At 40.6% G+C, this 26,836-nt stretch overlaps 1 protein-coding gene and 1 long non-coding RNA gene across 7 annotated transcripts in view; one reads left to right on the top strand and one right to left on the bottom strand.

Moving 5' to 3' along the window:
* LOC117815405 (nuclear factor 1 X-type-like) overlaps positions 1-26,836 on the bottom strand; it is a 152,045-nt gene that overhangs the window by 107,744 nt on the left and 17,465 nt on the right. The window contains exon 5 of one of the 6 annotated variants that reach the window (XM_034687091.1): positions 13,491-13,657. In XM_034687091.1, the coding sequence (XP_034542982.1) occupies positions 13,491-13,657 (167 nt within the window). Of the gene's footprint in view, positions 1-2,856; positions 3,429-13,490; positions 13,658-26,836 lie in introns of those variants that run through there. The other 5 variants (XM_034687101.1, XM_034687092.1, XM_034687097.1 and 2 more) reach the window with 5 other exon arrangements.
* Positions 2,941-13,719, top strand: LOC117815410. Its single transcript, XR_004631808.1, has 4 exons — positions 2,941-3,284; positions 6,076-6,589; positions 11,764-11,840; positions 13,557-13,719. It is a non-coding gene; the product is annotated as an uncharacterized LOC117815410 (long non-coding RNA).

Below are 26,836 nucleotides of genomic sequence, written 5' to 3'. Positions count from 1 at the left end.
CTTCCAACTCCCCTCAAATGATACTCTAAAAATTGACTTAATAACACGTTAAAGGGTCACGCCCACCTCCCTGCTTGGCACCAATAAACAGCCTCAGCTTGTTTTTGACTGACAGGTTCTGTGGTTGGCAGCTTTTTTTTTCTCTGAAACAACCGCAATGCAAACCAAGTGTGAAATTATAGGCCCACAATCAAAACAAAATGAGGATGGTGATATGACTGCCAATTATAAAGCATTGTCTGATGGTTGGTTTACCTTAAGAAACACAGACGGATGATCACACAGCTTTTATCACACATGACATGAGCCCTGCCTGGGTAGCTGATGCTGTTGTTGTTTTTGTCTTTCAGGTATGACTGGGTGTCACAGAGGCCAACAAACATTTTTGGAAGGTGAAACCATAATAAAGTTATGTGACTGTGATATTTTAAACTCATGAGTGTAGAGTGCTAAAAAGGTGTCACTTATCAGTCCTACAGGAAACAAGTTAATCCTGTAAAGTTACACTAGAGGATTACAAGCAGACTGAATGTATATTTGTTTGAGATTGCCCTTTCAGTATAACTTTTTAATTGTTGATGACCTGCCTGAATGCTAAATAATATTTTCTGAACAAAATATAAAATAATTGTTGACAACAAAATCATGTTAGGGATGATCTTTACAATGTGTAATATTTCTGAGGGATACTAAAAGAGTAGAAAATTCTCACAAAGGAGTAAAATATGTGACTAAATGATTTAAGATGTTTAATCTGCATTATGTTACCGTTCTAGATTTCCATTAACATAATATATGTAAATAGCCAGTAGCATATAAATGTAAGGACCAGGCTATTTGTGTGAATACGTGGTTCAAAATATGAGAGGATATCACATGAAAACACAACTTCCTCAATCGCTAAGTTTATAAATAACAGTTGATTTTTAAATGACATGTTATTAATGATTCCTGATGTTTATTTTCCCGGCCACTTATTAGAAGTACCACCTTTTAATATGCACGAAAGGAAAATTTCCAATTTAATACTCACTCTTGCCATAAGTGCATTTCTGTATTTGTGGCCCAAGGTATATGGACTTCTGAGAATTTTGTTTAATGCAGCACTGAGGTTCTGTTATGTGCTGTGTTTGCTATATTCCATGTTTAATGCTTCATTAGTGGTACAAAGACATTGCTATCGCAGAACTACATATAAATAAATCTTCTGTCTTTATTAAAATTGGATCTTATTTTTATATCCAAAAAAAGCGTTATAACTGTAAAGATTTGTTGAATTGTTCTTTTAGTGTAATCATGTAAAGTTGCACAACAAAACTGCAAACTGCTGGTGAGTTGTATTTCAAAGAGCCAAATTTTGGATATACAATGAATATTGTGCTGCAAAAAAATCCTGATAATTTGTGATCATTGTCATTGCAATTCTGTGTCACTGGAAAATCTTCAACCCTCCCTTCAGGTTATTTAAACAGTTTATTCTTCAGTCTTTAATGAGCCATGAGAAACTAAAAACAAATCACATTCAGCCAAATGACAGCACATCTAACCTAATCCCTTGAGTTGATAATAAAGATCCCAGACAGAGTTCTAAGCCACTATAATTATAATTCAAAATAATGACTTGCAGCATGGTATAGAGGGTTTAAAGTCAAATAAGCCTCCATCTGAATCACTGAAAAAAGCAATAACGTGCAGTAATAACTGAGGTTCCCAGCAAATGCCTGCAGGAAAATATAATATTTATCCAAAAAAGCTGCAGGATGTAAAAAGATAATTAGACAACATCATCAAGACCAGGGCTCTTTCCTTCTTTGGAATATTCTGATCAATGTTCAGAGCTTGATAGATGTGCCCATTCATTCTCTGCACTTGTTCTGGGGGCACAAAGACGTCTGTGTGTCACCTCACCTCCCCCTCCCCTACTCCCTCCTGTAGTCGCTATAAAGTGTCATCAACTACGCAAATCAAGTGCCCATTGATAAAAACCGCGGACAGAAGACACGCAGCCCGGATGCAAGGTGTAGGACTGTGCTCCAAAACCTGCGCCTCACGGGCTTTTAAAGCGTAACATCACCATCATACACATCCTCATCAGCATCATCAGAGCAATGATGAACACCTCCACATACTATCTGATGGTTTCAGATCTCCTCGGTCTGTGGTCCCATGTGTGTTTTATTCTGTTTGATCTGAGCAGAGCAGAAACATTAGCCTTCACTCAAAAGCCTGCAAACAATTCAGCCTGCACACTGTTACTTCACCAACGTGGTTTCATCCAAATGAATGTGGATAGTAGTATTTTCTAAAAACAGAAAAATAGTTTTTCACAGCGTTATGTCTCAAATGAACGGTTTAAGGAGGCAGGTGTGAGGGATAGCAGTTGTTCAAAAATGCAAGACGTTCTTATGATTAAGACAATATGGATCAGCAATGAGATACATTGTTTGGGTGCAGGCAATGTGGGTCCATCATCAAATGAAATGTCTACAAACATTTGACTGATCAGTTAGTTTGGAATATTTTTTGATTAGCTAAACAAGGCAAATAGGTTATTATGCTATTGCGCGTAATAAACAGTTTTCTCCCTCTCTTTCTCTCTTACACACAAGTCCACACAAGCACACATACACACGGCGCACACAGGTGAGTTGTATCGTCATCCCTGGCCTCACACTCCACAGTCGGTCTCTCACTCTGCGTAAAGAATAAAGTGTGGATTTTTTATAAAGAAATCAGGAGCCTAAAAAAGCCTGCAGGGCTTCAGTTAAACACAGCAATGTTTGGTTTATATTCAGTCCTATAGACTTTACCCTATAGAGCCAACAGAGGGGAACTATTGAGTTACACAGCACGTACCATTATAGCGTGGGGAGATCTGCCAACCCTCTCAATGCCCCATTTTCCTTTAAAAGTTCAGCTTCCAAAAAAGTGAGAGAGGGAGTGCGGGCTGAGGGAGGAAGACTTGGTCTCTTTCGCTGTTGCCGGAAGCAAAAAAAGGACCTTTAAACAAGTCGGCCTTAGGCCCAGATTGAAAAAAAACACGCGCTCTCAAAAGTGGGTCCACTCTGCAAGAGATAGGAGGAAAGCAGGACAGCAGCTCCGAGCCCTCCGTCTACCGCTGTGTGGCCTTAGATGCGCCCATGTCCAGCAGCAAGAAGGCAGGGAGACGTCTGCGTCCAAGTCCCGAGGTGCGTCCTACAGCGGCAGAACTTGGAGTCGCCAAAAAGCTCCAAAAATAAAATCAATAGCACGATAAGATGAAAGGACGGCAGAGGTGATGCAAAGTAAGTTCTTTCTTTTAATTTCTCCGCGTGCAGCTCTTGCAGTCTGTCTCCAAAACGTGTCCAAAAGCGGCTGTCTCCTGCGCGGCGCGTCCGATCTGTTTTACCCTCGTATCTCTCTCTCTCTCCTCTCTCTCTTGTTTCAAACACACACAAACACACGGCCGCGCACACACGCGGTGTGTTACACACACAAAACGGGGGGACACCCCTGGTCCCTCGCTGCCGCCTCCTCCTCAAAGCTGACGAGATGAAAGAGCAGCTTGCGTTTTCGCTTCTTCTTCCTCTTCTCCTTCAGATCGCTGCAGCAGAATGCCTGCACAGCGGCTCGGAAAGTCGGTCCGCGGGCTTCGGCGGAGCTCTGCGCGTAAAAATGGAAGCTTCCCCGTGCGCTCCGGCTGCGACGACAGGCAGCCTGTACTTCCCTCCCCAAAAATATCAGCCACTAAATAGCTCACCTCAAAGCGTGCGACCTGTTTACACACACAAAATATACGAGACTGGGAATTAGGGCAGTTGTTTACGCTGCTGTAGCCGGCAGCGTCGAGCTGGTGAATTATTGGGTGAATTATTAATAAAGTGAGCGGTGTGCAGGCTGTCGCGGAGAGAGCGCAGCGGCCAGGGGAGCAGCTGGGGCTTTAGGAGAATTAGGAGGACCAGGGGCTAAATCACGGGCGGCGGGGATTATAGGGCTGCGCTGGCTCCTACCTACAGGTTTCAGAGTGGCACTGCAGCGGGCACGGCCGGGCACGACCCGAGCTGCTCCCAGGTCGATTTAAGTAGTTTTTAATGCTGCAATCTGGAGCAGAGATCAAGCAACAAGCAGGTCAATGGGTTCATTTAAGGAAGTCAATAAGAGAGAGGAAGATTCTTGAGTTTTCAAGCGCAAATATAAATACATCGTTGTCAGGTGTCAGTCACAGACAGTCAGAAGATGTGAGAAAGGTCAGAGAGCTGCTTGAACACAGGGTTTTGAATGGACTATTCGGGGATTGCTTGAATGTATTCTGCTAATATTCCCTTCATAACTGTAACAGCTATGAAGGAGTTTAACAAGCTTTAACTTTAAACTCCTCACACAGATTTATTGTCAGAGTCTCCAGCAGAGTGACGCAGTGAAGCAACAGGATTAAACGTGACTGAGATCTCACAGAGTACACACATATTGTAAGCTATAAAAGATCTGACTTTGGGGAAATAACTCCAGAACATGAAATGTGCTTTTTTTTAAGTTAAGTGCTTCAGTTGTGTGGATTGAAGGCCTGCAGCAGAAGCGTGCAGGGGCATCACGCGTGGGCATTGTTTCTGCGCGTTTAGGGAAAGTTTTACACCAAGAAAGTAAGTTAAGTATGTGGGGGTTGCATGTGCTGGAATGAGTAGAATTAACTTTAATAATTTGAACACAACTGGATTCGATCAGGAAACAGTGCGGCAAAAATAAAGAAATGGCCCAAAGACAATAGTGCTCAAAAACTGCGCCTGGTGACAGTCGTTTGACCAAAGCAAAGACGTGTTAAACACGCCAACGCTTTAAAAGCTGACCTCATATAACCTAATGAGTAAAGTTTGAGAGCTGGTTTAATCGAAAGTTAGACCGTCTTGTTTTCAAATTTCAGGTTGTGTTATCGAATAATAGGCATCTAGTTAAAATTAAGAGAACACATTCAATATTTTCATTGATCCTGAATCTGTGTCTGCGTGCAAAATGCTCCTGTTTTCAGTCTCAGTGCGTGTGTCGTTATCCGCCTTTTTCCAATTCAGACGTCTAATGACATTCCACCAACATGACGGCTGATCAATAATTAAAGGTTGACCTCCCCACACATTTGGCTACATCAATTATTCATCTGCCATTGAATTTGTGATTCAAGTTTTTGTTTCAGCCTAATTTGGATGATTAAATGAAGTTTCAAATGAGAGTGTGTTAGTGTGGTGGGGGACATTTGGTGCTTTTAAAGAATTTGTTGTAAAATAGGCCTTGGTGGCTTCTTTCAATCAACAGCTGAGATACCATTTGTGTTGTTTTTTGATATATTTTTTATTGTTGCTTTACAGACGTCAACAAGGACTCTTTTATTAGAGGCTAATACTCAGTATAAAGACAAATACAGGAGCTTTAGGCGGAGGACTATCAGTCTCTATAGTCTATATAACGGTGAAAACTTGGATCAAAGTGTTACAATTTTGTCATTTCTTATGTTAATTTCCAGAGAACCAACATTCATATTCGTGTGAAATATGAGTCTTATTTGTGACACATATTGATCGTTGTCATTTCTTTCTTTTAATTATTCTTCACTTTTGATCTCGTTATTGATTCTCGTAAGCTGCGAACTTGCAAAAAAACAAGATGCTGAAGCATATTAAGACAGTCAATTAAAAGTTGTATAATTTTAATGATAAAAAGAATAAATAAATAAATGATTACGAATGATTCGATTACGACGGTCATTATTGGCAAAATTTAACAAAACTAAAAAAAAAAATAACCAGTGGCTTTTTGGGAAATAAAAATAGAATAAAACATCAAAACAAAACAAAAAATATACTACTACTATGGTAATAATGCAAATAATAATAATAATAAGCCTAATGGTAATAATAATAAATCATAATTATAAAAATAATAATTATTATAGGCCTAACTATTTTCCCCAATAGCTTGATTATTTATTGACTGAAATGCATAGCGTCAAGAAGCCTTATATTTAACATTTTATGCCAAGAATTAAATAGAATTGGTTCTCTTTCATTGTATTTACATATGAATTATTTTCCCTTTTTTTCATTACAGATGCTGAGGGATGGCGAGCTCGCACGTGCCCACCGGCCTGTTTGGAGGATGACCAGTTGATTGGAAAAACACCAAAAAGAGCTTCTAAACCCCAAATAATCCCGCGACATGATTTTTTTCTTAACCCTTAATTGCCTGACAAACAGCACTTTATTACAGTCAGACCGCAGAGTGAGTTCAGCACGAGCCACTTCAGCAGGCCGAAGAGACTTTCTGTGTGCTTCAGGTAGCTAACTAACAAAAATACATCCAGTAAAATTAACTGACTACAACTAAGCAAAATGAGTCGTCAAACGAAAAAACACTCAAAACAATAATAACAGGTGCTGCTCGGTGAACGCACGTTTTTCAGACAGGCAGGTGTTTGACTGACAATTGATTGCTAATCTACTGTTGCTACTGTTCAGGCTTTTCGTTTGATATTTTCTGCATTGTGTTATTCTTTGAAGGTAACTGTTCAACAGATATATTTCTAAGATCGAAAAAGAGCGGGGAAATAGACACGCTGCCAACAGTGAGTACTTCTACCTGCATTACAAAGCTGAGAAACTGCGCAGCAAAAACTAATGAAAGACATGCTTCGTCATTTAAAATGCACAAAATCACCGCGTTAATTTTAACCAGAAGGTTGAAGAAATAGTGATTTTGTAATTTGAAGAAAAGGCCTTAAATGTAATGACAATTATACCAAACGAGGATACTCAATTAAGTATTTGGAACACAATAAAATCGCCATACTATGAATTATTAATACGAAAAAATACAAAATAAAAATCTTATCAAATAAACAATAAGCATTGTTTTTAACATGCTCATTAAAAATGTGTACCCTGAATCATTAATGCTAGTTAGAATAAACACATCATTTGTCTATTAATGTGGCCTGAATAATAATGAAAGTGATGCCCTGATGCTGTTGCACCATATGCTTACAGCTACTGACCTCGTTTCTATCAGGCAACATTTCTCATATTTTTTCTTCAAATAAAGTTGATTTGATTTGGATTGTTGGTCTAAAATCTAACTATTTCTCTTTAAAATATTTTCTTTCTGACATCCAAACCACGAGAGCAATTAAAAGGTTGCATTTTGTGAAGACAGAGGGCACAGTAAGAAAATAACTCAGATAATATGGTCATAAATCTTTGATTTATATCAGGAAAACCAAATATAAAATGGAGCAACCCTCAGAGAAGTAAATTAGTTTTCTTCCTTTCAATGTTTCTGAAAAAAAATCAAACTCAAATAAATGTTTTTTAAAAAAAAAACCAAGAACCCTGGCCCAGATCACTGAGGTAGCATGTAAGCGTCAATTAGGCCGAGCTTTGGGTTAATGAAAGCCTTGAGCGCCGTGTTTCACCACAGTTTCTGAAACCAGACATTACTGCAGACCACAGTGGCTCTGATAGCACACAGTTTAGAGACCGAGCATTATGTGGGCAACAAGTTCCCCTGAACCTCAGTGCGAAGAGAGGGAGGCATATTGAGGGATCAGAGTTTTAAACATGCAGAGATCAGACAACATGGAGGGACTTTTTCTAAGTCCCTAACACTTGTCTTCAAATCCAAAAAATGAATCAGGGAAACTTGTTTGTCAGTATTAGAAGTTTTTTTTAGTCCTCTTACCAGAATATTGCTGCAATTACAAACTGACTTTTTATGGGAATTATTTCAAATACAAAGACTGCTGGACAAATGCCGAGTTAATGAATGGCTCTAAGGTAAAATAGAGCAAATAATATCTTAAATGATAAGACTTGTTAATAAAACCAGAGGAACAGAAAAGAGGATGGAAAGAAAAAGGTGTATCAACAGGTACATATTTTAAAAAAGAAATTAATACATTCTAAAGTGTATATCAATAGGAAACATCTTAGTTTTTCAGAGAGAAAAATGCTCTGAAACATTTAAAACATATACTGAACAGATGGTTTAGAGCACACTGCAAAAGTGAAATTAAACTGAAACCCTTACCTACTAATTTGTGCCATGAGTTAAATAGTTTAGTGCTACAGATGATCTTGATAGTGCATTTAACTCAAGCAAAATTTATAATTTATGTCTGCAGGACAAAATAGCCTGAAACAGAAAGTCATTGGGCAAACCTTGCTCCTTATTTTAGAAAAAATAATCAGAAAAAAGATGAAAAATATAATTGCAGCTTAAGCTTGTAGCTTCATTGCAAGAGTTAAACAATTCATACAAACATTTTGAAAGATATGTATCATAATGACCTGCTATGATTACAATAAACTTTAGGAAAAGAGGTGATTAAGCTTTACAAAGAGTCTCCTTTTCCAACTGATCAACCATATTTTAGGTTCATAGCAGTGCCTGCTGTGTCGATAAGATATTGCAGACTAGCAATACAAAGTGCAACACACAGTAAACAGACACACATAAAAGTCAAGGCCTCAGTCCTGCTGTCCATCTTCATAAAAACATACTTCACTGTGACTCCTGCTGCACTGACTTCAGGCCTGCTCTCTCTGCCCTCAGCTGCAGGCAGGTCAGGGGAAAATTAAACACAAAAATATACTCTGCTCAAAAACCATATATCAAACTCAGCACAGCTACTTTTTTTTCCTCAGCCGCTGAAAGAAACCGGACTGGAGAATTCTGCGCCTCTGTGCGAGAAAAAGTGCAATAAGCAGCAGAAAGGGAAGGAAAAAACACAAGGCTCTTTTTGTGAGCAGCAGCCGAGGTTTTTATCCCTGCACGGCGAGTGTTGTGTAGCATTACAAATCTCAGCCCGGGCCTGGAAGGACACAGGAGGGCTCTGCTGGCCCTGCTCACACTGTCTGCATCCTTTACGCTCTGCCATGCAAATAAACCCAAATGAGAGAGCAGCTGAGGGAGCAAGGGAAGGAGATGGAGGAAAAAAAAGATGGAAGGCAGGAAGGGAAATAAAGGAAATGAAGAATGTATGTGTGGAGTAAAGGGAAGGAAGGAAATAGTTGGTTTGAAGTAGTTGCAAAGGGACAAAAAAAGAAGAGTAAGTCTGTGTTTGTGTGAAACAGAAAGAAGGAAAGAAAGAAAGAAAGAAGAAAGAAGTCAGAAAAAAGAAAGAAAGAAAGAAAGAAAGAAAGAAAGAAGAAAGAAAGAAAGAAAGAAAGAAAGAAAGAAGAAAGAAAGAAAGAAAGAAAGAAGCGGCGGTTGGAGGGGGAGAGAATGCCCGGGCCTGGCACAGCAAAATGGGATGGAGGGTGGAGTAAGGTTCACACTGCTGCTGCCAGCCGAGCACATTCCCTCTGCAGAGTCATGGAGACTTTTTAACCTACACATCCTGCTGCACACTTTCCTTCAGAAGAGTTTTCCCACAGTGTTGCACTGTTATACAGGTCTGATAGGGGTTTGATTTCATCAAACGCTGCTGATTAAGGCCTGGAAAGTACTCAGAAATGATGATGAAATCATTCATTGGGGCCAAAACATATGAATTTTATATTCATCCAAGCTTTGAGCTGAAGGCAGATAAGATAATTGAAATAAAAAAAGAATTCAGGGAGTTTGACATGGAACAACAGATCAGGGAACGGAGTGTACCACACGTGCTTCAGTCCACTACACCACAGAAAGGTCCTGAACATTTTTATGCCTTTAATAAAGGGTTTATTGTGTGACTTCTGAAAGGGTGACATCCCAAAGGACACATGTTCACTCACATAGAAAAGCACCATGTCCCCAGAAATTACCTAAATATGAAAAGACATGGGGGAAAAAAAAGAAAGGTCATCTGCTCTTTTTCTTTCCTTCTTGTCCTCAAATGTGAGTTTAGTGGAAGGAAATTAGAAGACAAATGTTTTTTTGACCTAATTTCACTTTACTAACTTCTTCATAAAATGATTTGTCTAACTGAGTATAATTAGAAATACCTTATTGGTGACTCAAAGTGAGGCGAGTGTTTGCAAGCTCAAGTTGGTTTACAGTCATTAAACACTCACAGACATAACAAATCTAAAAATGTAAAATATTGTAATGCAGTAAATTAGTCCAAATACAGCAAAGAGTGATCAATCCACAGCTGATGACCAGTAATTATAACCACGAAAGTCACATAATGTTAGAAAGTGAAATTGTCAAACTGTAAAAAAGAAAGAAAGTGACCGTATCTCTGTTCACACATGAACTAGTTTCTGGAATAAAACAAACAATCCTTTCATTTGTTTATCATAGACAGGATCTGAAATGTATGAGGGGTCATAAAGGACATTTTTAAGGGCATGTCCTCAGACTTGACGAGAGGTCTCTGAAATGAATATCAGGGGGAAAAAATTCAGTGTCTTTCATCTATGAATAAATAACGATGATGAAATGAAGTGGAGAATTTATATTGAATTGCTGCAGAGAGTATTCTAACAATGCATTTTACACTTTCACTCCTCAGAATATCAGAGGTGCATATTGACCTTATTATTTTTTGACAGCTGTAGTTGTTTGATACATCGCAGATCTATATTCAGACATTTGATCATTTATAGAAATAAAATATACTGTTATTGATTCAACTAAAGAAGTGAGTGTAAAGAAGTTAAAAGAAGCTCAAGAATGAAGCTCAACAGGCTAAAATCATATAAACGCATCATCGATAATGATTTAAATTCATTACAAATAATTGATACACTACAAAAGGTCATGCATCTAAATACTTTGATACTTCAAGAACGTTTTTTAATACTTCTGCATTGTCACATCTGTTGGATCCTAAATGCAGTAAAATTCACTACAAAGTGACAGATGTTGAAGTATAATATTCAGCCACAGGACTGAAATACTTCATGTCCCCTGCTGAAGAGTAAGTATACAGTTTTAAAGCTTTGTGAAGCTCTGCACTTTTAACTGCGAGGAAACAGCGACAAAGATTGTGAGCCGGAGTCAAACACAAGCAGCGAGCGAGCGGATGAGCCGTTTGTCTTTCTGAACACAGACCTTCACTTCCAAGAAATTTGCTAAAGTTATGTGTGCACAAGTGTCTTTGTTTATCAATGGCTGACATTAGGCTCAGCTTTGATAACACGCACACAAAGCCCAGACTCACACACACACACACACACACACACACACACACACACACACACACACACACACAGTCACACGTACACAGAGTTGAACTGATAAAGCACAAGTTCAGTTTTTGAATCATACATTTTGTATTAGCAGGAATTCAGATTGCCTTCATGATGATGATGATCATCATACATTTCATTATATGTTTTAGTTGTAATATTTTTGCAATCAGTTCTACCACAGTCTATGATTATATGCTCAACAAGAAATTGTTCCTAACATTTTTCTTTATGCAGAAGTAAAATGTAAAAATGATCAGCAAACGTGCAGATTAAAAAAAAAAAAATTTAATCCAAACGTTTTGGATTTTCTGTTTTTCTGCTATTTTATATCACCTTATGTTATTTATCATAGTATAAATATATATATATTTTAAATATATATATATAGATATATGTAATATCTTAATATGTAATGTAAGGGACTTATAAATTTGTTTGCTGCACATCTGATTTGCATAAAAGAACACTATGTTGTGAACTGTGGGAACGTGATTGGTAACTTTTACATTTTTACTACATTTTACAAACTAACAAATAATGTATTATTTTAAGCTAACAATATTTAGATTTTGAGCAATAACTTCTGTTATTTCTACCATTATATTCAAATGTTCTTCAGATATGGACAGCATGAAACCAAAAACCTTTCCTCAAGGACACAGTTACACACCGCAGCCTGGATCTGTGGACTATGTGGTGAGTGTAGCAGGGCGATCCTCCCTCACATTACTCCTTTTTGTGTCATAAACAGTTAGCAAATATGACCTGAAGTGTGTTCATCAAAACACGCACACACACAACCACACAACCACACACACATACACACACACACACGCACGCACACACACGCACACACACGCACACACACGCACACGCACACACACACACACTGTCATTGTGTCTCCACTATCTCCACCCATCCTCTCTGAGAGTCGGAAGGATTTCAGCAGCAGGTGGATTTGTTCTGGGCTGGGCAGGTCAGGGAAGTATAAAAGTTAGTTAGTTTTATGTTATTGAGGAGAAGGGGAGGAGGAGGAAGAGGAGGAGGGCAGTTAAATGAAGGTTGTGTGTGCATGTGTACGTGTATGTGTGGTTGTGTATGTGCTCCCCCAGGAGAAAAGAGGACTCCTAATCTGCTTTCCTGGCTCTCCTTTAAAGGGAGAGCAAGACACACAAGAGGCTCCCTCTGATCTGTTGCCCCATCCATCCCTCACTTTTCTCCCTCTCTCTCCTCCATCCCTCCTTTCCTTGCCTCCATCATCTGTCTCTCGCTCCCTCTGCTTTTAGCCCCTCGTTTTCTCGGCCCCCCGTCCCTATGCTCTCTCATCTGTCGTGTTGGCCCGCTCTGGTCTTTGTATGGCGACAGCTCCCGTCTCCAGATACTGCCTAAGAGCTCTGATTCCACTTAATCACTCCGTTTTTTATTAGTTTTCCCTCGCAGGGTATTTTGTGTTCTGAATTGCGTTTATCTATTATGCTGTTTCAGATTTATTGCTTTAGGAGGCAGACTGTGTGGCACGCTACCCACCAATACGGTACACGATGCTGTGATCTCTCTACGTCTGCCCCTCTTTATGCCTGTCTGCTTTCATCCCTTCAAAATTAAATGAACAAATACACAAGCAGGGTGCCGTGCCACACTCGCTCACAAACTCCTTGCATACTTTTTCCTATACTTTTTTATTAGTTTTCTTTTACTGGGCGTCTCCAGCTCTCCACTTTCGCTTATTTAGCGTGGAGTGAAGACCTCAGGGGAAGAGTATATGGCATCGCTTTTCTCGGGATGGTACTTTTCTGTTGGATCCATCTGGCCTGGCATCTTTTTCCCCTCATTGCTTTACTTTTCCAATTTGAAAATAAAAAATGAAAGTCACAGGTATGGCTTCTTTTGTGAGCACAGATGTCAGTCTTTGAACAAAATTTCAGTAATTAGCAGGATATTTACAGTGGCTTAGCAGTGACTGTGGCACCTTTAAATCACACTGTGTTCTGAAAAGGCAAAAATATACTGTTTATTGTTCATTAATTTTGTGCTTTTAAGAGATTCTAGCAAACAAACAGTGATGCATGAGGTCATTTCTGAGTTGCCATGGCTTTGCACTGCAGCCTGAACTATTTTTTTTTTTGACTCAATAAGGAAACATGGCTCGCATACTCAAAATATTTTGCCCCAAAATGGCGGCATCACCATCCCGGCCCTCCATTTTGTTCTGTCACTGGAATCGAGTCTGGATCCTGCACCTGACTTGTTGGACCGGTGTTTGCATTTGAAAATACCCCCTCTCCATGCCCCGCTGTTACTATGCATCCCTTTAATCGTTATTGGTCAAATCAAGTGTCGTTAACCTGCTGCACCAATAGGAAATGGACCTTTCGGACTGATGACCCCGCCTTCTCCGCTCTGCTTTCCAGGGGCTTCCTGTGACCAGGGGGGGAAACATGGGCGCTGGCCATCACCTCAACCGAATCCAGAACCAAATGAGAAAGAGAGGGAGTGAAAGAGAGAGAGAGACCTACAGAAGAATCAGAGAGTGAGAAGACAGAGACAAAAACAGAGCGAGCGTGGAATAAATAACGATTTTTATACATCAATAATCCAGACAGAGAAGGAAACATGATGACCATGTAGGCAATAAAAGCTTCTTTTTTGGGATTAAAAAGAAATAGAGAAAATTAATATTCATGACCCTGTCCCTTCCATCCAAATTCTGCACCCTCCCTTCCTCCCTCCCCACCCAAATCCACCCTCCTCCTCCTTCTCCTCCTCACTCCCTCCCTCCCTCCCTCCCTCCCTCCCCCTCCATTGGGTGGCAACACTTGGTAGGGCACATGGTGAGACAGCTGTTGCAGGGCAACATGGGCATCTGTGGTGCTACATAGAGGAGAGGGGATAGCATGGGTGGGGTGTGGGGGTGGGGGGTGGGGGGGGGGGAGGTGTTGGGGGGGCCGCAGACAACATCAAGAGATGGAGAAAGTCCGCTTCCTCTGGTCTGTGTTCATACATGTTTGAGTTTGTCCTAAAAGTTTGGGTCTTTATTGTCAGATCCATGTGGAAAGGTGGAGAGGTTTTTCAGGGATGGACTAGAGAGAAAAAGAGAGTCTGAGGTAGGATGAAGACGATGCTTCTTCTTCTTCTACAACTTCCTTTTCTTCTAGTTCGTCTATGCCAAACTATTGATGAAAAGTAGCACCTGTCCTCTAAGATATGTCAGACACAACATTAGCATAAGAACACTTGGATGGATCGCTCCAAGACTGGAGTTGGTACCTTTGTACCACACACACTCAATCACATGCACATCTCATACTGTCCTTTTCTCACACATGCACAGACTACACCTCCCACCCTCCTCCTCCCCCTGCACCTTCCTCTTCAGAGGGAATGGGCGTTTTCCCAGGGTTATTATCAGATGCCAGGTGCCCCCTCCTTCTTCTTCATATACACCATTGCATAAACACACATGAACGCGCCCCCCCCCCCATTTCTCCCCCTCGCACCTACCACACACCCTTGCCATTTCTCTCTCCCCCCAAAGCGCCAGAGCAGCCCCACCTCATGGTGCCAAAGTGGGCAGCCTCTGCTTTGGCGTCGCCTGGGCCTTCTGGTGCCCTAGATAGCTGTATGTGTGTGTGCGCCTTTCAATTTTTGTGTGTGTGTGTGTGTGTGTTTGTTGTGAGCACTGGCCTGGCTCTGTGTGGACACAGCCAGCCCTTTAAACTGTGTCAAGGCTCCAGATGCTGGGAGAGACTGGGATTAACACAGGCGTTTGTATGCAGACACGTAAGGCACAAACAGATGCACACAAAATATTCTCTCAGTCGATGTATTGCATCACACTACGACTTCTTTGTGTAGCATGTTTTGACCAAAGCCGGAGCGAGTCCTACGCAGAGAAAGAAAGTCTGAACAAGACAAAGAAAAGGCCCAGAACCTGCTTTCATGTGTGTCAAAAATGGTTCACCTTCAGAGCGGCACTGGAGCGTTTAAGCTCTCTTTTAATGGTGTTGTTAAAGTGCCTGATTACACACAGAAATGTATACAACATGATACAAATGTATCAGGCATCCTACAACGAGGAACCAGTGGTCACTGGCAGGACTCTGAGCTAACGCACTGATGCCAACGCCGCACCTCAGAAAGTGGATTTGGATTATACAGACAGAGGAAAGGACCTCAGAGACCTGACATACACACACACCCCAGTGTTGGTACACTAGCCCTTTAGCAGCATGCCACTACCCTGAGGGCATGACGCAAACGCATACACACACAAATACACATATGCAAAGACAAACGCGAATACCAACCAAGTGTCCACCTACTGTTTCTTTAGTTTTGTGCCACTGCCCTTAGGGTATCCAGACACAAGCACACACGCACACACACACACACACACACACACACACACACACACACACACACACACACACACACACACACACACACACACACGCACACACTCCTAAACACACTAGTGTGCACATTCCACTGCTGATTCTGACATCACTGCAACTGAACTCAGTGAATAGGACTTGAGTGATGTGGATGATAGCAAATTACCAAGACAGTTCCCCTGCAAACTAGCAAAGGCTACAGACTGCTAATTACAAGTATGCATGTGTGTGAAAGAGAGTAAGTGAGGGAATGTTTACTTCTTCAGCGTCTCTCTCTCTCTCTCTCTCTCTCTCTCTCTCTCTCTCTCTCTCTCTCTCTCTCTCATCTCTCTCTCTCTCTCTCTCTCTCTCTCTCTCTCCTCTCTCTCTCTCTCTCTCTCCTCTCTCCTCATCTCCTGCTCTCTCTCTCTCTCCTCTCCTCATCTCTCTCCTCTCCTCTCTCTCTCTCTCTCTCGGCTCTCTGCTGTGTGTCTTGGCTGCTCGAGAGTTATGGTGCCAGTTATGGAGTGTTTGCCATAGCAGGGAGCTGCCTTGGCACGGTTGCCCTAATTTAGCAGGAATTAAAAAGGCACTAGACAGGCCCCTTTGTGGCACCGTGCGCACCCTTAATCTCCCTACGCCTCAGCAGGCACCCACAGCACCAGGAGTGGGCACGGTTGCCCACATGACCCCAGGCAATAAGCGAAATCGCCACCAAAAAATGCCTAACTAAAGCGCGAGCCCTGCCCCTGGTGCACAGTGTACACAGTACACACAGACATGCGCAGAGCGGATGCGGTTCGCACTAGCCACTCGTACGCATGAGGGACCATACAATTGTCCGTTTGCACACTGTACTCGCTCACCCCACACATACTTACACATGTGATTAAAAACATGAAACTGTAATTGTAGCCTGCTCACATGTGTACATATACAACTCTGAAATACCACATGCAAGCACCACTTGTAGTAGTTTCAGGGCACAGGGGCATGAAATGAAATACTCCTGCTGTTGTCCCTGTTGGCACACATGCAGGCAAATGTATGTATGCATACACACAAACGTACACTCACACTCCCATACACAGATTTACTACTTTTCCCACTCATCCAAAGTTGGTGTGTGTTCTATTTGAAGTGTAGGTGAGTGTAATGCTTGTCATGAGGTCATCCATCAGGGCTAATGAAACTGGCGACCCCGACACTGTCTCACTGGGCAGCACCGCTGGCGCCGCAGCTAACTCAAGGAGAAATGGACTGATTTAATTACACAGCGAGGGCACACACACACATACACACACCACACCACGCACGCCGCACACACACACACACAAAACGGACAAACGTAAACCAAAGGAAACATATACATGAACACATACAGACTTGCACACTCACAAACAACTTTGCATACAGGTACATAATCGTGAGTAAAAACGCAACCACACACAGACATTAAAAACACCAAATGTAAGAAGCACACACACTCTCTACTCCATCCAATTTTGCCAATTAGCCACTTCTTGCCAACACCATGTAATGCCAGCTAGCTGACCGGTGCAACCTTTCAAAGCAGCCTAAAAATGTGGAGCCTGAAACGCATCATGAATGTTCTAATCAAGAGAACCAGTGCACTGTTTGAGTAATCTGTTTCAATGTTCTTTTTATCCATAAGTCAAAACTTATGAAGGCACCATTAGCAGCTTGCTGTGCCTCCTCACTGCAGTTCACAATGTTCCCTTCCCTAAAACAAAGACCCACTTTGGCCCTGGAACAGGACGCACTACCTCCCTCTCTCCCCCCCTCCTCTCTCTCTCTCTCTCTCTCTCTCTCTCTCTCTCTTCTCTCTCTCTCTCTCTCTCTCTCTCTCTCTCTCTCTCTCTCTCTCTCTCTCTCTCTCTCTCTCTCTCTCTCTCTCTCTCTCTCTCTCTCTCTCTCTCTCTCTCTCTCTCTCTCTCTCTCTCTCTCTCTCTCTCTCTCTGCCATCCTCTCCCTACTGGTTTCACTTAATAAGCTCAAAGGTTTCTGGGCAACGTGACTTTGGAGAAAAAAAAAGTTACCATGGCATTTTTTTGGCAGACAGCATCCTCCCTCTTGCTGAGGATATGGGGTTGCCATGGCATCGCTGGGCACCTTATAAAGCATACAATTGTGTATGTTTGTTAGAGTGTGTGCATGCATGTGTGTGTGTGCATAATGGACAACTTGAGCCAACCTCGGCTAAATGCTTAGACACTGGTAGGGAAACCCGAGGACAGCGAAAAGCCAATGAGTTCATCTCTACGTGCCAACTCATGCTGCTTACAATCTATATATCCCAAATATGCACACACACCCTCTATCTCTCTGTTCTACTGTCTATGTTTTCACGCTCTTAAGTTTGCATTAAACCTTATTGTCTATTGATTTCTACAGTACATGAACAAAAGTGAAATAATAAATAGCTCAGCATGTTATAGCTGTGACATATAATTGATTAATAAACTCAACAATAAAAACTGGCTGGGAGTAAAACAGCACACAGTGCATTTTCTGCGAGTACATTCTGTGTTTGTTTTGGTTAAACTTACCCCAGAGAGTCTCAAATCCAAATGCTAACTTTAAAATTGGCTCAGGATTTCCACTGATGGTTAATGTTTCATACTGGCATCTTTCTTTGTCCCTGCTAATGTTTGGTGTGTAACTTTGTCTGCGTGTGTGCATTTATTTTGTGCACCCTGGGCCAAAATAATTAACAGTGAGTGCCGAAGGTAACCTGCAGTAAACACAACAGATAATGACGAATGTAAAGGTCAGACTTACAAACCAATGCTCATAATCGGAGTGTGCAGTTGTGTTGTCCTGTGTGCTTGTGTTGAGTACAAGAAGGCATGACAAAGATAATTTCTGTTCTATTCTAAATATTAGATTATTCTTTGACATCACATTTTTGTGGCCAAAGTGAAACCACAGTTTGGTTTCTCAGTCAGTGAACATTTTGGGCAGTTTCACCTTCACTGATGTGAACAGAATTGAAGCCTGGAGTTTCTGCAGCATGTCTTAAATTAAGAACAAAGACTCAAGTTCTGATTTGAATCAAACCTCCTAAATGCTTTGTCAAATTTAATAGTAATCCCTTTGATTTATAATTTTTTTAATGGCAAAAAATTGTTCTTTGATTAAATTTGGGTTTCCATTTAAAGCTCTTCAGGAACTTTCAGTTTGTTGTAATTTTGGCAACCCAAGTGGAAGAAGAAGGACATTTTTCTTTCCTTTCTGATCCTGTCCTTTACATGTGTAAGCATTGTTTATACTTTTTTATATATATCACTCATCAAAAATCAATGCCTATGGACAATGTAAAAAAGGCTATATCTGCAGTGTAAATATTATCACCTATCATCGTCATCATCATCATCTACCTTGTGCTCATTGGCAGCTGTTTGAGGCATCGATTGTTACAATAAATTAACAATCAATCTTATGCTGATTTTCTTGTTAGCTTTTGTTGCTCATGTAGAAGTCAGCATTAAAATCTGAATGCTTTATACCCAGCAACAAACATCTCAAAGGAACTATAAGCTACTTAGTTTAAAAAAAACACCTAAATCATCATGTTAGAATAAAAGAGTAATGGTTTTCATCACTTAAAATCTAAGTTTTACTAATTTTGATGAAAACAGTCTAGCTGTGCTCTACATGCTCCCACACTTACATCTGTACAGTTCTATGGACAGGGCTTCTAGTGGCCTCTAGTGGTTTGTGTATGATGTTACTCTGAACTGACATTTACCCTTTGCACAGCCCCTCGTCAAAGCTGCTTTTATACTTGTAGCCATAATGCGCTATCTATTAGTAAGTATACAAACATCAATATACTCTTACTATTTTGTTAATACAGGATATTTTCAGCCTAGTGTCTCCTTCATTACATTTGTGCAACGCACAGCAATTATGGGAGAATAGTGTGCACCTTTAGTACACTGAAACGAGGACTGTCTTTACAGTAACATGTGCTCTATTTGTCAAGTACGCTTTGTTGTATCACTGTTTTATTGTACAGAGAATATACTACACAAACCTCAGGCTCAGGATCAGTGTGTAGTTTGGACATAGTGATTGTTGTGTAATGAGGGTGACACAAGATTGCATACTTCTGAAGTCTGTGTTTGGGTAAGACCAGAAAAACTGGTCCATGCATTTATCTTTAGCAGACTAGACTACTGTAACGGGGTCTTTACAGGACTCCCTAAAAAGTCCATCAGACGGTTGCAGCTCATACAGAATGCTGCTGCTCGAGTCCTAACAAGGACCAAAAAAGTAGACCACATTACTCCAGTTCTTAGATCTCTAACACTGGCTTCCTGTCTGTCAGAGAATAGACTTTAAAATCCTGCTGATGGTTTATAAAGCACTGAATGGTTTAGGCCCAAAATACATTGCTGATCTGCTACTACTTTATGAACCACCTCGACCTCTGAGGGTCATCAGGTACTGGTCTGCTTTCAGTTCCTAGAGTCAGAACGAAACATGGTGAAGCAGCGTTTAGTCATTATGCACCACATATCTGGAACAAGCTCCCTGAAAGCTGTAGGTCTGCTCAAACTCTCACCTCTTTTAAATCAAAGATTAAGACTTTTTTATTTACCTCTGCCTTCCTATCTTAGATTATTTTAACCCACTTTAAATTAAAATTTTAATGTAATTTTTAATATATTTCTAATTTTCCTTTTCTTTTCTGTTTTATCATATTTGTCATTTTAATTATGTTCTTTTATGCTTGTCTGAATGTCTCCAATGCTTTTAATGTGTTAATGTAAAGCACATTGAGTTGCCCTCGTGTATGAAATGCGCTATACAAATAAAGCTGCCTTGCCTTGCCTTGCCTTGCCTAAAGAAATAGTTTGTTAATTAATGCATGTATAAGTGTTCATCCAAACATGTTTTACTGATCATTTAGAACCTCTTGTTTCATTGTGTAATAATTAAACAACTGTGTTTCCTGCTCTAATTTCACCTCAAAAACTCTGAAGCAAAGTGTTTTTTTTAAATCATCCATGTAAAAAATATCAGGAATGGCAAATCTGTCAGCAAAGAATGAAGTGTAGCCCTAAAATAATCATAAGCAATGAAATACCAAAGTGGGCTTAGGCTTCAATCTCACCTAAATCACATCACAAACAAAGCTCTTCTCTTCAGGGACAACGCTCACACCGCCAGTTATTTGCTCACTAAATGTAATGCACCTGGACTTAATAGTGCACACAGAGATTACATTCTGCGTCACATCGGGCTCAACACGTTAGTTGATTTGAAACCAGCCAGCATGTTGTGATTTAGGTTTATTTAAAACAACAAGTTAACAGCTTGGAAAAATTAATATTGGTATTAAAGCAAAAAAACTCAAAGTGCTGTACGTGAGCAAGAACTGATGTTGTAAATACCAGAGGAACAATCCTGTGAACATTACAGGCAAGACTTAAGGATTTACTGGATCAGTTTTCTTGAAGTATTCAGGAAATAAATGCATCTCCATAAAATGTATGCACACATATTTGTCTCTTCTTTCTGTTCTTTCAAAGCTTTCTGTGAGGAGTGTGGTCTAACTTCCTCTTTGCCAATCTCTGCTACAGTCTCCAATAAGCGAAGAAATCACAGCTTTAAACAAACAAGTTAAGACAAAATATCTCATGGAAAATAACTACCAAAAAAACTAAATGGTGGTTAATTTTTAAACTTTCTTAAAATGACAGAAATTCTGATTTCAGAATGAGACCAACAAGAGGAAGCCAAGGATTCCAACGGCTTTGGAAGTAAGCCTCCGACAAGTTCTTCTATTGCAGTGGATATGTGCAGTACTAATCTCTGCTCACCCCAGCAGTATAAAACACCCAACAGAGCCAGGTCATATAATTTGTCTTAAAAAAAAAAAAAAACTCCCCAGGACCGAGAACATGAGTTTAATAGTTCTTCTTATTAGCTGGTACCACTGCTGGGAGCCTGCGGAATAAAATAGCTGTTTTTCTGTTGATCTGTTTACGCTCGCCTGAGGAACTTTACAACCCAAAGAGCCAAGACTCCAGAGCAAAATAAAAAAAAAACTTTTTCTCTCTCCCTCACAGCCAAAGTGGACTTATTATGTTACTGATGGCAGAATTCCCAGTGTGGAATTAGGACTTTGAGCTCCGATAACGTTCCTGAATCCCAGCAAGGCGCTGCTTTTTACTGCTGGTGGTCACACACTGCTTTCTGCTGCGCCCTGAGCCAAACCAGCCGAGGAATTAGTCATTAATAGGGGGAAGACTTCAGGCTGCTACTGTTTCCCATACTGATGAAGAAAGAAAATAACTGTGCAGTGATCTTTGTGATGTGGTGGGAGGTTTAAAAAGGTTTCTCTCTGCGTTTTTGAGATTGTGTGAACGGTAGGTAAATGAATTCCTAACAATATCAATGCTCCAATTACAAGAATTTTAATTTATGGATTTATTAATTTTTGTGATCTTGCTGTCTGCTCACATCTCACTCCTCACACGACCTCCACACAAATAATGACCCAGCTCTCAGTCACTTTCTAGCCTATTTGATGTCTCCGTCTTTCCAGCATTAGCAGTATAGCCTCTGTGCCCCTGTGTTTCAATGCTAAACAATAGAGTGCAAATCTTCCAATCTCCTTAATGTTCTCTAATCTAATGAGTGCGGCGGGGATATTAAGCAGATTGCTGAGCATTACGTTTTACCATTAGAGACACAGCCACCAGCTATTTCAGCACTTCTGCTCTGAAAAAAATGATCTGATTTTACCATTATTTCTGCAGTCTGATCCTATCGGCCCGCTGCGTCTTGGGTAGATTATGATTTGGCACGATGAGGAGTGCTGTTATGCTGAGTGTGGGAGAAAGTGAGTGGGAGTATGTGTGACCATACGTGTGTGTGTGTGTGTGAGTGTATTTGTGCGTGCGTATGTGTGTGTGCGAGTCTGATAGTGAGGGAGGGAGAAAATGGTGTAATAACAAGCCAAGTTAATAAAGGGAAACAATTAGGACATAAAAGATTGACATGACCCACTGATTTGAACGCTCTTGTCTATCTCAATGAAATCCCTTTGACAATATCTGCCGCGCACACACACAATCACACACACATGCACACACGTACATACTCATTATAGTGGTCTCATTGCTCCCCTCAGGCTCCCCTGACAGGTGTGGCTCCCACACACAGACACACAGAGATAAACATTCACAAACACACACACACACTCTAACCAAGCCCTACAGGGCATTTTCCCTATCCTGGGACCGCACAATGGGCACTTTGTACACCCTCCCAGCCCTTGCACCATCAGCCCCCCACCGACTTCCAGCACATCCCTCTTTAAATGGGAGATTATGCAAATGAGCTCACAGTAGCGCGGCACCCCACATATAAGTGATGTGCATTCAGTGAAATCTAACGTCTGTCTATGAGAGTCAGTGCATGATTGTTTCTCCTCACTCTGAGACGGAAGTGGCCTAAATAGACGGCAATAGTCCCAGGTGTTAGAATCATACAGGAATATGTCTCTAAGCAAATCACAGGCTGCACTGGTTCATTGTTGCTTCTCATGTTCCGTCTCATTTTTAGGTTTTACAGTTAATATGTTCTGCAAATGTTCTGCTTGCGGCGCTAAAAATAAAATGCTTCAGTTTGCAGGCAGGACTCTTGTGGCTGAGAAACTTTCTTTGATCTGTAGCAGCTGTGAGTGGACTGATGGGGGAGCACTGACAATATGGTGCGGAAACTTATTAATTGAAATTAAGTGAACAAGTTGTCAAAACTGTGCCATATCAAGAGAACTGTTAATTCCAGTGGTGGGAGAAGAATTAAAAGGCTTTATGAAAGCAAAAGTGGTGAGCAGAAGTAGTTCAATACGAGAACAAGTTATTAAGTTCTGCATTACTTTTACAGCAAGAAGTGGGTACAAAAGCAAGACTTGGTTATAAAATATTTCAGTTTTATATTTCTGTAGTATTTGATTATTATTATAACTAATGCTGCTTCTTGAGATGGACACAAATGAACGATTAAGGGCTCCTGTTTGTGTTGATTTTGGAGCACCCTGTGGACAAAGTTGCACCTATCATCTCTTCGCTGACCTTTTTCTGTACCTGCACAGGAGTATTTACTGACAAAAAAAAAACCCCACCCTGCTTTCGTTTGAATGTCCCATGACACACTGTGGATATTTGCTATGAAAAAAAGAAGCAGTGGAAGGGTTTTCTTCACCCTGCTTTAAATGTCTTGTATAACACTTGCCCCTTCAAGGTGGCTACAGACATTAAACATTACAATATAAAAATTATAAATATTTTCTCTAAGGGTTTGCTTTTTGTAGGTCATGAAGAGTTTCATTACCAGGTAAAACTACTCAAAGGAGCTTTCATTCAGTGTTGTTATGTACATTAATGCATCATAGAAATGGATCATGTATTTATAACATTACATTTTAAAGTTTTAATTGCAAAAAAAGTGAATTTTTCTTTGTGAAATGAACTGCAGTAGAAGTCAACAGTACGATAAAACTACAAAGTGAAATAAAGTGTAAGTATTCTAAAATGGCACTTAAATACAGAACTTGAGTTAATCTATATAGTTCCATCAAAGTTGGTAGGAAATAGTCAAAACTCGTCAACAGCACATAACTTAAATGACACCATAATTTTTTGTTATTTAAATCACTTTTTTTTACTAAGGTTACTAAAAATACTGCAAACGTAAGAAGTCAAATGCACTTGAAGGATCTTTTGTAAAAGCAATGATCATGCAGAAAATCGGCTGCTGTCAGTGTCTTATATCCACACATCACATGCACTAACTGGTGGTGTATTAATGTGTAAGAAGCTTTGTATGTTGCACCCCCTGAAGTTAACCTAATACATATTTCTGTAGTTAGGATACATTATACAAAGCAGGCAAGGGACTGTGAGAGCAAATCAATCTCCTGTATTTAAGGACTGCTCAGAGATCAAGAATTACTAAGAGTCAATCAAGGAGAGCATGAACAACATTTCAAAAGCTAAGCCTGTCTTTTGTTTTTTCAAGTTTTGGATCTGTGTAAGATGCCACCACGACTTTCTGGCTTCTCTCAAGCAAACACATAAATGCTGGTGACCAGTGAAATAAGCCAAAGCACTCAAATGGTTACATCAAGATCCAACTGCATTAGTTGACTGGTTCAACGTGAAGTAAGAAAAAGACTGACTGATAAAAAGACTCAAGAGTGATGAGTTTAATAAATGTTGGAAAGGTTGGGTGAGTGTATTAACCCTTATAAATTTCAGGTAAAGACTCTGCACCGTAGTTCCCCTGGTTATCTGCGACACATGGACTGTTGTGCCTTTATGTTTGTATATCTCTTTGTCTATTTTTGTTTGTTTTTTCTTTTGTGTAGTTCTACCTACAAATGCTTACTGTACACTGCAGTTTATAAGTTGATCTTCAACTCAAATCAAAAGAACATCTAAAGAAGAAAAAGATTGTATAAAACAATGTGTTAATTTGAATTCTTATCCTCAGTTGTTGATGTTAAGCCTAGAAGAACAAAGTAGAGTACAAATTAATATTCAAGTAAAATACAGATTAATTAACTTGGGTCAAAATCACCTTGACTGATCACTGGTAAAAGAAAATATAACGTAATGTTGAAAAGAATGCGGGTAATCTTGAGTCCACTAACGGAGGCAAATGAATGTAAGACCTCTAGATAACAGAGCAGCGAGTAGAAGCCCCCTTCACTTCAAATATGAGAAAGTGTCTCTCAGGTGAGCTCAGGATACGAGCAGCAGTGGGAAGTTTGGAAAAGAAACTCAAGAGAGATAGAGAGAGAGAGACACTAATGCTGATCCTTCCATAGGGTGCCGACTTCATGAGTGTGCAGACACAGACGTACTTGAGCGTGTACACACAAACACACACCGCAGGCTTGTTACATACAGCAGTCAGGTTCAGGGTCAGGCTGGGACACAGGTTACCACAGGGTTAAAGCCTCGTGCACATGAGAAAAACAGCAGAAACAGATTTAAGAGAGACATGCATGCCAAGAGTGCCATCTGCTTTAGTTCCCCCCCTTTCCAGTTTCCTCTCTCTCCTCTCCCATCCCTCCCCGGCTCCATCTTTGTTTCTCCGCACATTCCCCCGTTCTCATCTCCCACTTAAAAACACATACATATTTTCTCAATAGCTATATATTACCATTCAGTATTTATTTTGCACACCGCTTGAGCACTGATAATAAACTACGATGGTATGGATACAAGGACGGCTGTGGGGTGGGGGAAAAGGGGGGTAAGATAAGTCCAAATCTGGCAACCGTCTCAAGTGTAATGACACCTCCATCTCTATGGAAAACCATCCCCTTTTGTCTTCACTTGCATGGGAGCTCTTTCTTTTTACTGTTTTGTTCCCAGAAAACCCATGGAACATTTGCCAACATTTTTAAGAGCTGCGAAAAGCAGGATTTTTTTTCTCTGCCGTTTTTTTAAGTCTTCCACCTCGCAGGTGTTTCTTTTTAAGGCGTGCTCGACAATGCCAAGCTCGTCTTGGCTCGTCTTGAATGCCGCAGGCCTCAAGAGGGGGTGGGGGGTGGGGAGGAGGACTGGAGGAAAAAAAAAACAAGGTTGGAGAAATCTTATTGATTAGCAGTTGACGCTTCCCTTTTCTTTATCTCGCTGTGGCTCTCGGCTTCTCCATCACTAACCCTGTCTCGCACAGTTTTGAAAGTTCTTATAGGAGAGTGAGGAACCTTTGAAGGACAGGCCAGGAAAAAATACAACAAAAGCAATTTTAACTATAACTTCAAAGCCCCTTTTTTCTCACAGGAAGTTGCTGAGATTGACGTGTCAAGGCACAAACTTGCAGCTTTAAGACAGACTTTGAAATATTGTTGAAGTAATGTTTGAGCGTGAATTTGTGCAAAGTGTTACCGTGTCACAGACTCCCAGAAAAGTCCAACATACCCGAGGCCTGCTGAATGTGGAGCCTTTATGAAGCAGAGTCTAATTTCTCCTCGACCTTTAGGCGAAACTCTGGCTTCACAGATGCCGTCAAACCTGATTTATGATGCACGCCTGCATGTCATACAGAAAATGAAAAAAAGGAATAATCAATCTTATCTCATTCTGATGAGCCCATGTTTGTCTGATTAGTATTCTGTTGGTAATTGACACAATTGCAGCCAAGGCTGGGTTCATTAATGGTGAGACAGATTGCTGCTCGTTAGAGCCACCATGTGGTACAAACACAAACAGCAGCCATCTTGCTGAAAAAAGTGGAGTTGATAACTGTGTAAAGCCGTGTTTGGT

The sequence above is a fragment of the Notolabrus celidotus genome, chromosome 7, assembly GCF_009762535.1.
Source record: "Notolabrus celidotus isolate fNotCel1 chromosome 7, fNotCel1.pri, whole genome shotgun sequence".
Classification (NCBI taxonomy): Eukaryota; Metazoa; Chordata; class Actinopteri; order Labriformes; family Labridae; genus Notolabrus; species Notolabrus celidotus.
Note: the sequence above shows the minus strand (reverse complement) of the source record. Positions and strands in the feature narration are given on the sequence as shown.